Raw genomic sequence first — 14,166 nt, forward strand, 5'->3', positions numbered from 1 at the left:
AAGTATTTTTAGTTTCAAAAGGAAAAGCTCAAGGAAGAAAAAAGGTTAAAAATGGACTAGTGGGGCCATTTTATTTATTGGTAATCAAATATAAGCTATTGAGGTTATATTTTTGTAAGTACCACGTTTTTGTAAAAAACTCCATTAAATTCTTTTACCATCTTTTTGTAAATATTTTTAAAACTACCATCATTTGGTAAATTATTTTTATAAGTACCACGTTTTTGTAAAAAACTCATTATACATTGCAAAAGTATTGCACTTCTTGTTAGTTCATTTGACCCAAAAGTTAAAATTGGATCTAATGTTCCCATTTTGCCCCTGTAGATCGCGTTCACTTTTCTGCTAATACGAACGACATCATCAACTACACGAAGTCATTGACTCCCCCTCCGCCTCCGGCCGAAGACGCCTCCGCCTCCGGTCTCCAATCGACAACGCCGACAAAGCCTTCTCCTCCGGCATCCAGTCGACGAAACTGACGAAGCGTCTTCCTCCGGCCTCCAGCCGCTTCCGCCTCCCCCTTCTCTCCTAATCTTCCTAAATTGGGGGGATTTGGAAGGAAGGAAATCGTCTCTTGATCTTTATATATTCAGATTACATAATTACCCCTAAAATAACTATATAACGAGATCAAATAACACAGCACGTATACAACCACAAGGAGCTTTTTGCGCAATCTTCCAAGCCGCTGGTTCGTCTCTGCAACAAGGTAACTTTTGTTTTCTTCTGTTTTTCTTCCTCAAGCTTCTATTCTTCGTTTATCATCTACTGTTGTAGGATCATATATCAATTGAATGTCATTATTAATGGTGGTTGTTAGTGGGTTTATTTTCAATTTGGCAACAGAAAAGGTAGTTTGCATTTGTCGACAACTTTTTTATCCGGTATATATAATATATTCCTATGAATTACTTTACAGAGCTAGGTATAAATATTTGTTTGATTACTGTTAGATTGACTTCAAATTGGTTTCAGTTTATCCAGTATATATAGTCTACTTCTATGAATTATTTCCAAGAGTAATCCAAATGAAGGTGCATTCTTTGAGTTGTTACTATGAATCAACTTGATATGGAAATCAAAATCTGAATGTTACTCATCTTTTTTTGGTAATCCCCAGTTGTTTTTTCACCAATTTGTAACCCAAGGGTTGACAATATTTTCTCATTCAAGTCCAGATACAAACAGTTTCAACTTTTGTTTTGGATTGGTTAAAAATCTGCCAATTTTTTGCTTATTTGGTCAAAATGGAGAGTTGACAATACTCTCTCATTCAAGTCCAGATACAAACAGTTTCAACTTTCTAGTAAATTCATGTTGTCGTCCATATAAATGCAATGAACCATTATGAGCCCTTATTGCTTTATAGGGCATCTAAGGGTAGAATGGTCCTTTTCCACTAAACTTTTAAATAGACCAGTAGCAACAAATACTCATTTTTGATTATTGGTAGTCATTTGTCCTAATCTACGTTTTCACCATGAAGCGTGGAAAATACTCATTTTTTGTTGGCATGAATAGCATCTGAACATGCACATTGTAGTTTACTAAATTATTTAGTAAAATGATTTTAGTTATCATTAACAATAATATATAAAACTTTTAGCCTCAAAAGATTAGTTAGTTTGGTGGGAAAAAAAAGGTAAGGGTAAAATCGTGAAGTTGTTTTCCTTTCTCGTCCGAAATTTTCAACTTGGGAACACCTTTTATTTTTTATTTTTTTTAATCTTCCTTCCATTTCATTCGAACTCGGGAACAAGAAAGTAGTTATTCCTTTCCTTCCTCTCCCTTTCTTTTGTCTCCATATTTTCCTTCTCTTTCTTTTCTTTCCTTTAGTAAACTCGGGAACTAGGTGTCAATGAGTAGTTACTGAACAACTGATGATATTAGGTTTTTACTTCATTTCTTTTTTCCTTCCTTAATTTGAAAGTGTGGTTTTTTGGACTCGAAGGATTCATGAGGTGATCGATTTGTTAGGCGATGTTACTCGTTGATGAAAATTGTGGTTTTACTGAAATTGTAGCATATAGATGAAATGTTATTTGCTAACATCATTTTTGGTTCGTTTTGGACTATATACAGTGCGAGTCCATCTAAAGTCACCTAGAATACATATCCTTGCGCTTTACAAGACAAAGATAGACTCTGCAATGTCAAATGACCTAACAAAACTCCGCATTTGCTTAGTTGTTTGTCAATCCTAGTACTTACTCAATGCAAAAACTCTACAGATTTTAGTATGAATGTACCACTACATGGGACTTGTTAAGAACTTTCAGTTGTCATATAACGTTCATAAATTCCTTTGATCATTTACCATTTTCATTAATGGAGAATGGTACGATGCTTAGTTGTTTGTCCAAGATAAATTTCTTACTTCCATTGTATTGTTCATCTCAAATTCAGTTGATCAAGTAGCATTTTCATTAATGGAGAACGGTATTAACAAATGGGAAATTCTAGAAAACTTGTCAAATCAAATAGTTTGCTATTCAGATTGTATAGACTCTAAATGCGTACAGCTATCTTTGATCTTTTAATTCTTTTACACACAGGGTATCATTGAAAACTCAAGAACTCTATGCACTGGTCTTTGCTACTCGCTACTTGGATATATTTGTTTATTGACTTTATCTCAATACTGTGATGAAGTTAATCTTTGTTTTTACTTAAACTCTATTTTTCAAATATAAATTTATTTGAGTCATTTCAGAAAAAATAAAACAAAAGTTTTATCTATTAGCACTTTGCAGGATACACTCATTACTACTTTACTACTATTAATATGATATTTATCTTACAGTGAAAATACTCCTAAGATTTATATTCTGTAAACAAATATTATCTTCCACTAAATCTCTTATTATTTTAAAATAATTCAAATAGGAAACAAATCAACTAAATAATTGACTAAAACATAAAAAGTCAGCCAATAGGAGGCTGTGATCGGAAATACAGAGCGATAACATACTTTTTACTTTGGCTTTTCAGGATTTCCTGCGGATCTTGGAACAGTAATCTACGCATTGTTACAGATCGTTATTACCGCTCTAAATGCACTGTTTGTAGATACAGCCGGTAGAAAGCCACTTTTATTGGTAACCAAAACACATTTAGCTACAAATTTGGTCACACAAGCACTCCTTTTAATTTCATGTTGCAAACTATTATATTTTTCTTAATTTGAGGTTTCAGCAATGGGATGTCTATTAACTGCGCTTTTGTTCTACTTGAAGGTGACAGTTGAATCCATGGGTATCCACCACCAGCACCTACTTCTACCTTTTCTCTTTCTAGCCGTACTCCCACTCTCCACCAGCTACTACCAGCAGCAGCAGCACCACCACCGGACTCTACTACAAAGCAGCAACGTTTCATGTCCTCTGAACTTTGACTTACTCCGTCGGCTCGCTGGCTCTCGTCGCCCTACTACAGCCGATCGTGCAACCGCCTGCCGCTACGCTCAGCAAGGTCTCCGGTTGGTCGAAGCTGATTACCTTCTCCGTACAAACTCTTTCGTGCCACCGTTGAACTCCGCGGAGTCATGTTGGGCGTCATACCAAATCCTGGCTAATGACTTTTTCCCCAATTTTGATCTCCGGCAAACATGCCGCTTCCAAACGAACTGGATTGCCGTCCCCGGTTGTATGAATATAAGTACCCGTCAAGAATTCGAAAGCCATGTTTCTAGATCATCACTGAACCCCGTCGTTTCAGCTTGTAACCAGTCGCTCTCCGGTTCCTCTTGTTCGGCGTGCACCGTCGCGCTTTCTACTCTCCAGGCATCATACCTTAACGGCGACTTCGTCGGAAACCTAACGGACTGCCGCGCTTATCCATTCATCTACGCTGCTGCCTTCGTTAATCCATTCGGCCCCACCGACAGAGGTACCGCAGCATGCTTATTCTCACTTGATATCGCTTTATCAAAATCCAAGAAGAAAAACAAAACACTTATAATTGTCATCGTGGTGGTTATCGTTTCAATCATTCTATTCGGAATTGCAATTGGATTTTTGTTCTATCGGAACAGAAAACTCAAAAGGAATCGAAGAACAAGAAACGAATCCAATACCGTCTCTGCTTTGGACTCCATTACCGGAAGCACAACGCTAACCAGATACACCATTGAAGATATCAAAGAAGCCACTAGAAACTTCTCGAGAGATAACATAATTGGAAGAGGAGGTTACGGAAACGTATACAAAGGCGTTTTACCTGATGAAACCGAAGTCGCGTTGAAACGATTCAAGAACTGTTCGGCTGCTGGCGATGCAAGTTTCACACACGAAGTGGAAGTAATCGCGAGCGTCCGCCATGTAAATCTGGTGGGTTTGAGAGGATACTGCACCGCCACCACTTCATTTGAAGGTCATCAACGGATCATCGTTTGTGATTTGGTTAAAAATGGCAGCCTCCATGATCATCTTTTCGGGGAGTATTCATCACGAGCCAACCTCAGTTGGCCGATCCGTAGAAAAATCGCTTTGGGTACAGCTCGTGGATTGGCCTATCTTCACTACGGAGCACAACCTGCAATCATTCACAGAGACATCAAAGCTAGTAACATACTCTTGGATGAAAATTTTGAGGCTAAAGTTGCTGATTTTGGGCTAGCTAAATTCGCACCCGAAGGAGCCACACATTTGAGCACCAGGGTGGCCGGAACAATGGGGTATGTTGCCCCGGAGTACGCGTTATACGGCCAACTGACCGAAAGAAGTGATGTTTATAGCTTTGGGGTGGTGCTTTTGGAGCTCTTAAGTGGTAAAAAGGCTCTTATTGGGGTTGGGGATGGTGATGGTCAACCGGTTCTTCTAGCTGATTGGGCTTGGTCAATGGTGAGAAAAGGTACACCTTTAGAGGTAATCGATGATAGTATGCCGGAATGTGGTTCACCTGAAATCATGGAGAAGTATGTGTTGGCGGCAGTTCTTGCGTCTCATCCTCAGTTATATGCTCGGCCTACAATGGATCAGGTGTTGAAGATGTTAGACACGGATTTACCAGTTCCTTCAATACCGGAAAGGCCAATTCCGCTTATAGCCGGAATCGAGGATATCGAGAAATCTGTTAGTAGTAGTGGATCGGGTCGTTTGTCTACTCCAAGAGGGTATCAGTCGTTTGAGATAGATGGACAATTTTCCACCAGGAGGGAGCAGCACGAAGGAGCCCGTCTTTCGGGTGGCAGATAGCACACCTCATACAGGTACTGTTACATGATTTTATTCTTATTTTTTCCCACTCGAAACCTTATGTGGTTAAGCTATGAGTTTGAATCATACACTTGTATATTATGTTGTAAAGTAGGATTTTGTAAACAGAGGAAACCCGATCTGATGTCATTTATTGTGCCTTTGAAGGAAATTTCCACTTCGATTCGTTACAATTTGTAAAAGTAAAAGAACAAACAAGTTTTTTTTTTTTTTTTTTTTTTTTTTTTTTAAATTTATCATACTTGGTTTCTTTGCAAAGGAGCACACTAAATACATGAACCATTACCTATGGGTGCAAACTAGAATATGGTGCTATTTTTGCATAAAGTAGGGGAATTTGTCCTAAATTGAAATATATTGAGTGCAAACTACAACAATTCTTGGGCATACTTTGTTGAATCTTATGGCATTTCAAAAAAATTGTTGAGCACATCAATGTATTTGATGCATAATCTTATTCCTATTTGATACATTGTACTTTTTTAACTTAATATATTAAGGCAATGTACTTTCCTGTTTTGTTCATTCGTTTGTTCTAACACTTGTTCAACAGTGACATGTCATTAGAGAAGTGTTCAACTACAAATATCTTATATCAACATCAACACTCATTAATAACAATAAATTATAAATTACATGTTAAAATAATGATCTATTATGAGACGAAGTAGCATTTGTTTGTCACATTATCTATAACCATACTAGCCTTTTAATATATATTTTTTGCAGGCCTGCAAAACTTGAGATCTAAAAAAGTATTAAACTAATGAAAATGACAAAAATCTATGCAAATTGTGTATAGATATTTCATATTTTAAAGGTAAAGGATCTTGTATTAGCCATGACGACAACATAACACAACTTGCAAATTACCAACTAATCCCTTTCGAGATCTTTGGAAACTTAATATTTTTATTCCAAAAACTTTAAATTAACTTAAAAAATCTTAATAATCAAAATAAATTCGTCTAAACAATAGATTAGTGGTTGATATGATGAAGAATGCGAAAAATGGAATATTTGTTGAAACAATTTAATTTTATGAGAAAACTATTTATTTTGCCTAATAGAAAGGAATAAATAATATTTCAAACAATTATAATACATGTTTAATTATTAAAAAAACGTGTTAGAAAATGTTTTTTAAGATATTTTTTTATTGGTTTGACATTAATAATGTTTTTTAGAGCAACATTTGACATAATAAATAAGCTTTATAACTGGCTTGACTTAAATACTTTTATTTGTATTTTGGGAAAAAAATATAGTTCTTATTATATATATTTATAAAAACTATAATGTAAAAGTAATAATCTATCTCTTCAAATGAATGAGTATTACTCGTATAAATATATGTATGTATAAGACCAAATTGTCAATGAAAAAACAACTCGCTTCACATATATGACCTTCGACACATAAAAACCCACCTATTAACAAACAACATCAAACACCAAATGCCAAAGAGTTGATGAGCAAATGCATCAAATAGAAAAAAAAAACAAGAGAACAAAGTTTCAACATATATAACCGAAGAAAGTTAATACCGACAACAAGGCAATAAGCAAATACAAGAATACCGGTACAATACGATACATAAAACACAAACTAGAACAACATAAATAAAGGATCCCAGTCTACTCGGCTACCCTAGTACTAAGACTCCAAACATTCTAATCGGAGGTCATGTCTTCTGAAAGACCTAACTCTTTCATATCTAGCCTAACACTATCCTTCCACTTCCTTTGAGGTCGTCCTCTCCTCTTTGAACTCTCCACTGTCTCCACCCTCGTAATTGTTGCCGTTGGAAGCCTCCTATGGATATGACGAAACCACCGGAGTCTACCTTCTCTTAATTTTCAGAGATTGGTGCAACTCCTAAAGAACTCCGAGTTTGGTATTCTGTCGAGCAAAGTTTTACCGACTGAGCACCTCAACATCCTCATTTCTGCGGTTGACATTTAATGTATGAAGCTGAATGACCATTGAAGAGTTTAATAGGTAAAATAAATGTTGTATATAATTGAGCTAATCTATTAAACTTTATGATGTACTAAAAACAAAATAAGTTTTGTGCAATGGAAATCCGTCTAAAAGGAAAAAGTCCTTGGTTGAAACTCGAAACTCCTAATCTGTCGGCGTCGCTATATAGTTTGAGATGGTGGCATGCAGTACTTCACAATAGGTCCAGATAACTGCCATTATATTGATGCACACAAGATACCAAGAAAGAACAACCCATGTGCAAATTTAAAAACATCCGTCGATCTAATCTTTAAACACTACAAACAAACTTGTTTTGTATCGAGCTGTCCATAATATTCCTCTCAAAAAAATAAAGAACAGTTTTTGTGTTGTTTTGCTTCATTTTCATATATAAATGCAACTAGTTCAATATATATCTAAGATAACTAAAGAGCTTTCATTTTAGATCCTAGTTTCTTCACAATTTTGATATGGCGAATACGAATCAAGATGAAATCCGAGCCCCACTCATCGCTCAAACTGTTGATGAAAAACATGAAAGCATCAAGCAGAGCAACTTCATGGTTTATCTCAGCACCTTCGTTGCTGTTTGTGGCTCTTTCGCCTTTGGATCATGCGTAAGTTTTAAATTTTGCACCCTAAAACCATAAATTAAACCTGCTTGTAATTATGTATACTCCTGTTTATGTTTGTTTATTTCTCAGGCGGGTTACTCGTCGCCTACTCAATCAGCCATCACAGAAGATCTAAATCTGTCCTTAGCTGAGGTTAGTACGTTCAGTTTCAGCACACGTGTTATAATCTCTAAATTTTAGTTAATAGAGACCGATTGCGGCTGAAATCATATCTTTCTCTATATATGTTGAAGGACTCCACATATCTAATTACAATATGGCTTTTTGCAGTACTCATTGTTTGGATCAATCTTGACATTTGGTGCAATGATCGGGGCGATCACAAGTGGACCTATAGCGGATTTTGTTGGCCGAAAAGGGGTAAGTGCATGCTTAATTAATTTGGGGTTCGAATCTTGTATGTAATGCAAAAAATCATAACCGAGATCCATGCATACATACTGCATACAGGCATTAAGGGTATCGAGTGTTTTCTGTTCAGTGGGTTGGCTAGCGATTTACTTTGCTGAGGTACGTACAATCGTGCCCTTTTGAAATTGTAATTAATTATGCATGGCATGAAACTAATTATAAGAGGTTTGTTTTATTACGATATATATAGGGGCCCGTGGCTTTGGATATCGGAAGACTAGCAACAGGATATGGGATGGGAGTATTTTCGTATGTTGTACCCGTGTTTATAGCTGAAATCGCGCCAAAAGATCTACGAGGCTCGTTGACAGCAGCCAATCAGGTTGAGATCACTATTTGATATAACATATGAAATAAATTTATGTTGAATTTGCGATGTATTATAGTATATAATATATACCATGCATGTATCCAGCTTATGATCGTTGCAGCCGTGTCGCTTTCCTTTGTGATTGGAAACGTGACGCCATGGAGGATATTGGCCTTGACAGGTCAAAACACAAACTATTTATTATTAACTACTCACAATTTTGTATAAATTGTGTTGCATTTTGTGTTATTTAATTATATATTACTCTTTTAAAATTATAACATTAATTTGTAAGTGAGAAAATTAGTAAAATTTGGGTACCTGGTTCTTGAAGCCTAATTAACCGGATCCTATAATCCAGAACCAGTCGGGACCAATTCCTGGTATTTGGACCGAGTACCAGATGAGCCAAAGGTCACTAGTCATGATTTTGTTACTCCTTGAACTGAAATTATAATATTGTATGATTGCAGGAGTTGTTCCATGCATTGTTTTGGTGACGGGATTGTTTTTCATACCCGAGTCTCCAAGATGGCTGGTAAGATCTTCCATATGCTTGTTTTTCATACCATGCATGCATATATCCTAATTCAAAAATTCGATCCGATATCAAAATGGAGTACTATCCGAAGTTGCCTTACTTGTAAAAAGGATCAACATGCAATTAAAACAATGTTTGACAAACGTGCAGGCTAAGACAGGGAACCATAAAGAATTTCAGGCTGCACTTAGGAAACTTAGGGGGAAAGATGCCGATATATCCGAAGAAGCCGCTGAAATCCAGGTTCGTGTTTCATAAATTTGTAACTTTCACCCACCGAGAATTAACTTTTGTTATAAGGCATGTACATAATAAAAGATTTGAACCCATTTAACGTAATTGTACTACAGGATTATATAGAAACACTTGAAAAGCTTCCGAAAGCCAAACTATTGGATCTATTTCAGAAAAGATACTTGCGATCTGTCATTGTAAGCTCATGCATCTTGTTGCCAAAACACACACACACACACACACATACATATATATATATATATATATATATATATATATATATATATATATATATATATATATATATATAGTCCTGTCCTGGTCTCGAGTCCTAAAAGTAGAAAATTGCAACCGGACTTGGTTCCACCGGAACCGGCTCCAGCAAGATTGGTTCACAGCCGGTTCTTAGCGAGACCCAATGCTCAGCCTTGCATACAATTACTTAAGTTTACTGTTTTTAATTTGTCTTGTGATGTGAATTGAAGATAGGAGTCGGGCTAATGGTTTGCCAACAATTTGGGGGAATCAATGGTATTTGTTTCTACACGAGCAGCATTTTCGAGTCTGCAGGTATGTTATGTATATACATTGACGCGTTCAACCTTAATTTATCCTTCAATACAGAGGGATAGCTTACGTACTGTACTTTATTTGCTTTTTAGGATTTCCTGCGGATCTTGGTACAATAATCTATGCGTTGTTACAGATCGTTATTACTGCGCTAAATGCACTGTTTGTAGATAAAGCCGGTAGAAAGCCACTTTTATTGGTAACCAAAACACATTCGACATATTAACTACACATTAATTTGGTCACACAAGCACCATTATTGACCCTTTTAATTTCATGTGTTGCATACTCGTGACATTCTAGTTTTTGTAGTTAATTAAATAAAAAAAAATGGAGTAGATATGACCCAACCAAACCGACCTTGACCAGGCTTTAACTGGACTGGTCCACTAAATAGGCCCAATGTGTCATGTTCGGTGTACCATAACCATGATCCGTTTTAAGGTAAAACTATATTTTTTTTAGGTTTCGGCAGTGGGATTGGTTATGGGATGTCTATTAACGGCGCTTTCTTTCTACTTGAAGGTAACATTTGACATTTTATTCATTTATAACATTTTTTTCGTTATTCATTTTGTAATGAACATTTTTCAGTCCTTAATTAATTATAATGTTCAATTGTATAACGTCTTCATCTTGTTCTACCAGACTTATGAAATTGGACTATCAGCAGTACCTGCACTTGCTGTTACCGGCATACTGGTAACTTTAAACTAAGGCTATATATTTGAAAAACCAAAACTAACTATTAATTTGATATACTAGCTCTAAAATAGTTTTCTTGAACACGTAAACACAGTTATATATTGGGTCATTTTCAGCTGGAATGGGAGCAATTCCATGGGTTATAATGTCGGAGGTACCATTAATTTTTCACATATCTAAATTAATTCCATGTCCATGGAAATAACAACTCTTGCTAATTTGTATCCAGATATTCCCGATCAATATAAAAGGAGCGGCTGGAAGCCTTGCGACTCTGGTAAACTGGTTTGGTGCGTGGGCAATCTCATTTACCTTCAACTTTCTCTTGAGCTGGAGTTCATACGGTAAGTTTACGCCACAATATACACGATACCAATTAAGCAGTTATATACATAGCACCACGTTTTCAGGTGTGATTGTTTGTGTGATTCATGTGTTTTCTTGTGTGATTGCTTTTATAGGGACATTCATCATTTACGCCGCGATAAATGCTTGTGCGATTGTGTTTGTGATAAAGATGGTTCCTGAAACAAAAGGAAGAACATTGGAGCAGATACAAGCTGCCATTAATGGCTAGAAGCGACATAAAATCGACCTCCTTCTGATTTGTTGTTTCACAGCGCTTTTATTTCTTTTTTTTTTTTTTTTTGAATTTTTCTACCTTTAACGGGTAATTAAGTGAAGGAGATGTTGAGAAGAACCACCCAATCTGAATGCGACCATATATATTTAATTATCTAGGAATTAGGCGAAGGACGAGTCCACGAAATTTAGGAGTGTATTTTGAGACTTTGGCAAGAGCAATCCATGAGACACCTAACCTTCAGTGATATGTATAATATAAGACAAAATTGCAAAAATGGTTTTTCAGTAAAAAAAATATGATTTTGGTTAAAAAAAAAACGTTTAGCGTTTAGTGGTATATCAATTGTCAATTTTAGATAACTTTTGCAGTTTTGATTCTTATCTCAGTAAATTTAACGATTGTTCGTTTTTTTTAAGCTCACAAATTTACTCTAAGAGATCATTTATGTAATTGTTTTTTTATCAACCGACAAAGACCATTTATGTATTCTTTTAATTTTTATTTAAACCTCATAATCGATTTAATTTTTTTAGTCAATTAAGTCCTTAAAGCTAGAAATAGTACTAATTTTGACCATTTTACTCGGTCAACAGATTATTCAAATTTCAAAAATTACATTTTTGACCTAAATTTTAAATTATACAACAAATTTGGTTCAAAATAACACTTTTGGCCTAGATTTTAATTTTTATTACAAATTTATTCCAAAAATTACACTATTATTCTAGATTTCAGAATTTTGTTACAAATTCAACCTAATTTAGTTTCTTTACATTTCTTTTTTCAAAATATGTTTTTTTTCTTTATAAAATCATATTTCCACAAAACAATATATTTTCACATAAAAAACCTTTTTTTTCCTATAAAAACATTTTTTTTAAACATTTGTATGTGAAATACCTATTTATAAAATTAGGTATTTATCAAATACATAAATAAATATAATCCGTTTTATAAAAAAAAAAATTAATACAAACATGTATTATATATATATATATATATATATATATATATATATATATATATATATATATATATATATATATATATATATATATACGCTTTTACAAAAAAATGTATATAAACACATATTTCATAATATATATCTATATATCTATGTATTTATATGCACACAAATAGGTGTTTTATACATTTTTTTTATAAAAACGTTTTTGTATATATTTTTATAAAACACTAGTTTATATACATTATTTTTATGAAAAACATGTTTGTATACAAATGTATTTATTATAAAATAAGTGTTTATAAAAATATATATGCAAACTAATCAATATATAAAAATAAGTTTACTATGAAATAAGTGTTATTATACATTAATTTATAAAACATGTATGTATATATATATATATATATATATATATATATATATATATATATATATATATATATATATATATATATATATATAGATAGAGAGAGAGAGAGAGAGAGAGCTAGGTTCATTTGTTTAAAGTAATTATTATGTTATTGTATGAATAAATGTGGACCAATCAAAATTTAAAATAAAAATAAATAATTAAATAAATAAATAAGGGTAAATAGGTAATTTGATAATTAATTTCCACAAATAATATCCTATAATTATGGTAGCCATTGACTCTTCTTAGCTGTATTCCTAGTAAATCGCAAGAAACACAAATATATTTATAACATTCAATCGACATCCAGATTCAAAACCCTAAATTGAAGCTAGTATCGTTTTTTCCTTCTTCACTTCTCAAATCCGATCGACACCTCCCAAAATCGCACCTCCTTTTCTTTGCGTCTCCTCCCTCCGGTCGACAGAAGCCAAATGATTGTACCTCCCTTCTCTCTTCTCCAATCGATTGATGAAATTAAAAGCTCCTTAATCTTTTTTTTGAATGCAACAACAAAGGAGGGAACCACCGCAACGGGGCACAAACCTCCACTTACGTTGTTCTACTTCTACTCAGTGTCTACTAGGTTTAGATGATCGATTCATATATCAGATCAATTTTTCCCTAAAACGTCTTCACGGAGCTCGCATTTGGATCCTATCTGAACTCCCAAGACGATGAACAAAGAAAATTTCGGTGTAGGACAACTATCAGATGAACAAAAGGCTCGAATTTCTGCAAATTTCAGAGCTGCGAAGGCTCTTCTTGATCGCAAACGCCCCCGAGATGCCTCCATGGCCTCCAATTCTTTTCCTCGAAAAATCGAGGTTGTGAATGGGGTTGAAACTCCACCGATTGTTAGCAGTGTCAATAGACTGCCTCTTGCAGACATTTCAGTGAACACTCCCACTCTAGTTAGGGATCTTAAGTTAAATTAGAGTGGGTGTCTCAGCAGTTCACGTTTCAAGGTGCCTTCTGTTGGTAAAAGCGATGGTGGTTTCATCTAAGAAGGTACTCATTTGATATTTCACTCTCACAGATCGATTCTTCCTTCACTGCCATGACGCCTGAGAAGGTACTCATTTGATATTTTAATTCCCACTCAAATTATCAATTAAGTTTCATCTGAATTCCGAAGCCATTGTCGTTTTATCTTTTCAATCTAGTTTCTCATGACAAAATCTTCCTGTTAATTAAGCATTTTAAGAATTGAAATGAGCTAATATACTCAAGAACTAATGTCGATTAAATCTGTTTGATATAACAAAACAGGTGACAGAAATGGTGCTGAATGTTGATCTCAAATGCTTCGGCTGCTACAAGAAAGTGAAGAAGGTTATCTGTAAAATCCCCCATGAATTTTTCTTCATAATTACTTGATAAATGATGTTTTATTTATTTATTTAATTTTGTGTATTTTCTTACATCTGAAAATCTTTGATATATATTTCAAAATTGGGCAGGAATGTATTACATAGAATATACACTTCAGAATCCAGGGGTTTGTTTGAATGTTAGATAGAAATCATTGGGGTGTTTGCGTTTGTTGCATTTGATAGAAAACAATGGATGTTTGGATTGGGTGTTTGA

General features: G+C 34.6%; 2 protein-coding genes across 2 annotated transcripts; both read left to right on the forward strand.

Annotated features, from left to right (window-relative positions):
• The first annotated feature begins 306 nt into the window (after nucleotides 1-306).
• Nucleotides 307-5,392, forward strand: RKF3 (receptor-like kinase in in flowers 3). Its single transcript, XM_079022418.1, has 3 exons — nucleotides 307-712; nucleotides 2,995-3,101; nucleotides 3,240-5,392. Exon 3 carries the CDS (start codon nucleotides 3,255-3,257, stop codon nucleotides 5,196-5,198), a length of 1,944 nt encoding a protein of 647 aa, XP_078878544.1. The 5' UTR covers nucleotides 307-712; nucleotides 2,995-3,101; nucleotides 3,240-3,254; the 3' UTR covers nucleotides 5,199-5,392.
• A 2,283-nt stretch (nucleotides 5,393-7,675) lies between these two features.
• LOC145076604 (Major facilitator superfamily protein) lies at nucleotides 7,676-11,437 on the forward strand. Its single transcript, XM_079022419.1, has 16 exons — nucleotides 7,676-7,822; nucleotides 7,910-7,972; nucleotides 8,111-8,200; nucleotides 8,291-8,350; nucleotides 8,442-8,573; nucleotides 8,667-8,742; nucleotides 9,035-9,099; nucleotides 9,253-9,345; nucleotides 9,453-9,533; nucleotides 9,822-9,906; nucleotides 9,999-10,105; nucleotides 10,372-10,431; nucleotides 10,555-10,608; nucleotides 10,706-10,765; nucleotides 10,841-10,955; nucleotides 11,073-11,437. Exons 1-16 carry the CDS (start codon nucleotides 7,676-7,678, stop codon nucleotides 11,186-11,188), a joined length of 1,404 nt encoding a protein of 467 aa, XP_078878545.1. The 3' UTR covers nucleotides 11,189-11,437.
• Nucleotides 11,438-14,166: the final 2,729 nt, after the last annotated feature.

Source organism: Lactuca serriola, chromosome 9 (genome assembly GCF_051521515.1).
Source record: "Lactuca serriola cultivar US96UC23 chromosome 9, Lser_US96UC23_V15, whole genome shotgun sequence".
NCBI lineage: Eukaryota > Viridiplantae > Streptophyta > Magnoliopsida > Asterales > Asteraceae > Lactuca > Lactuca serriola.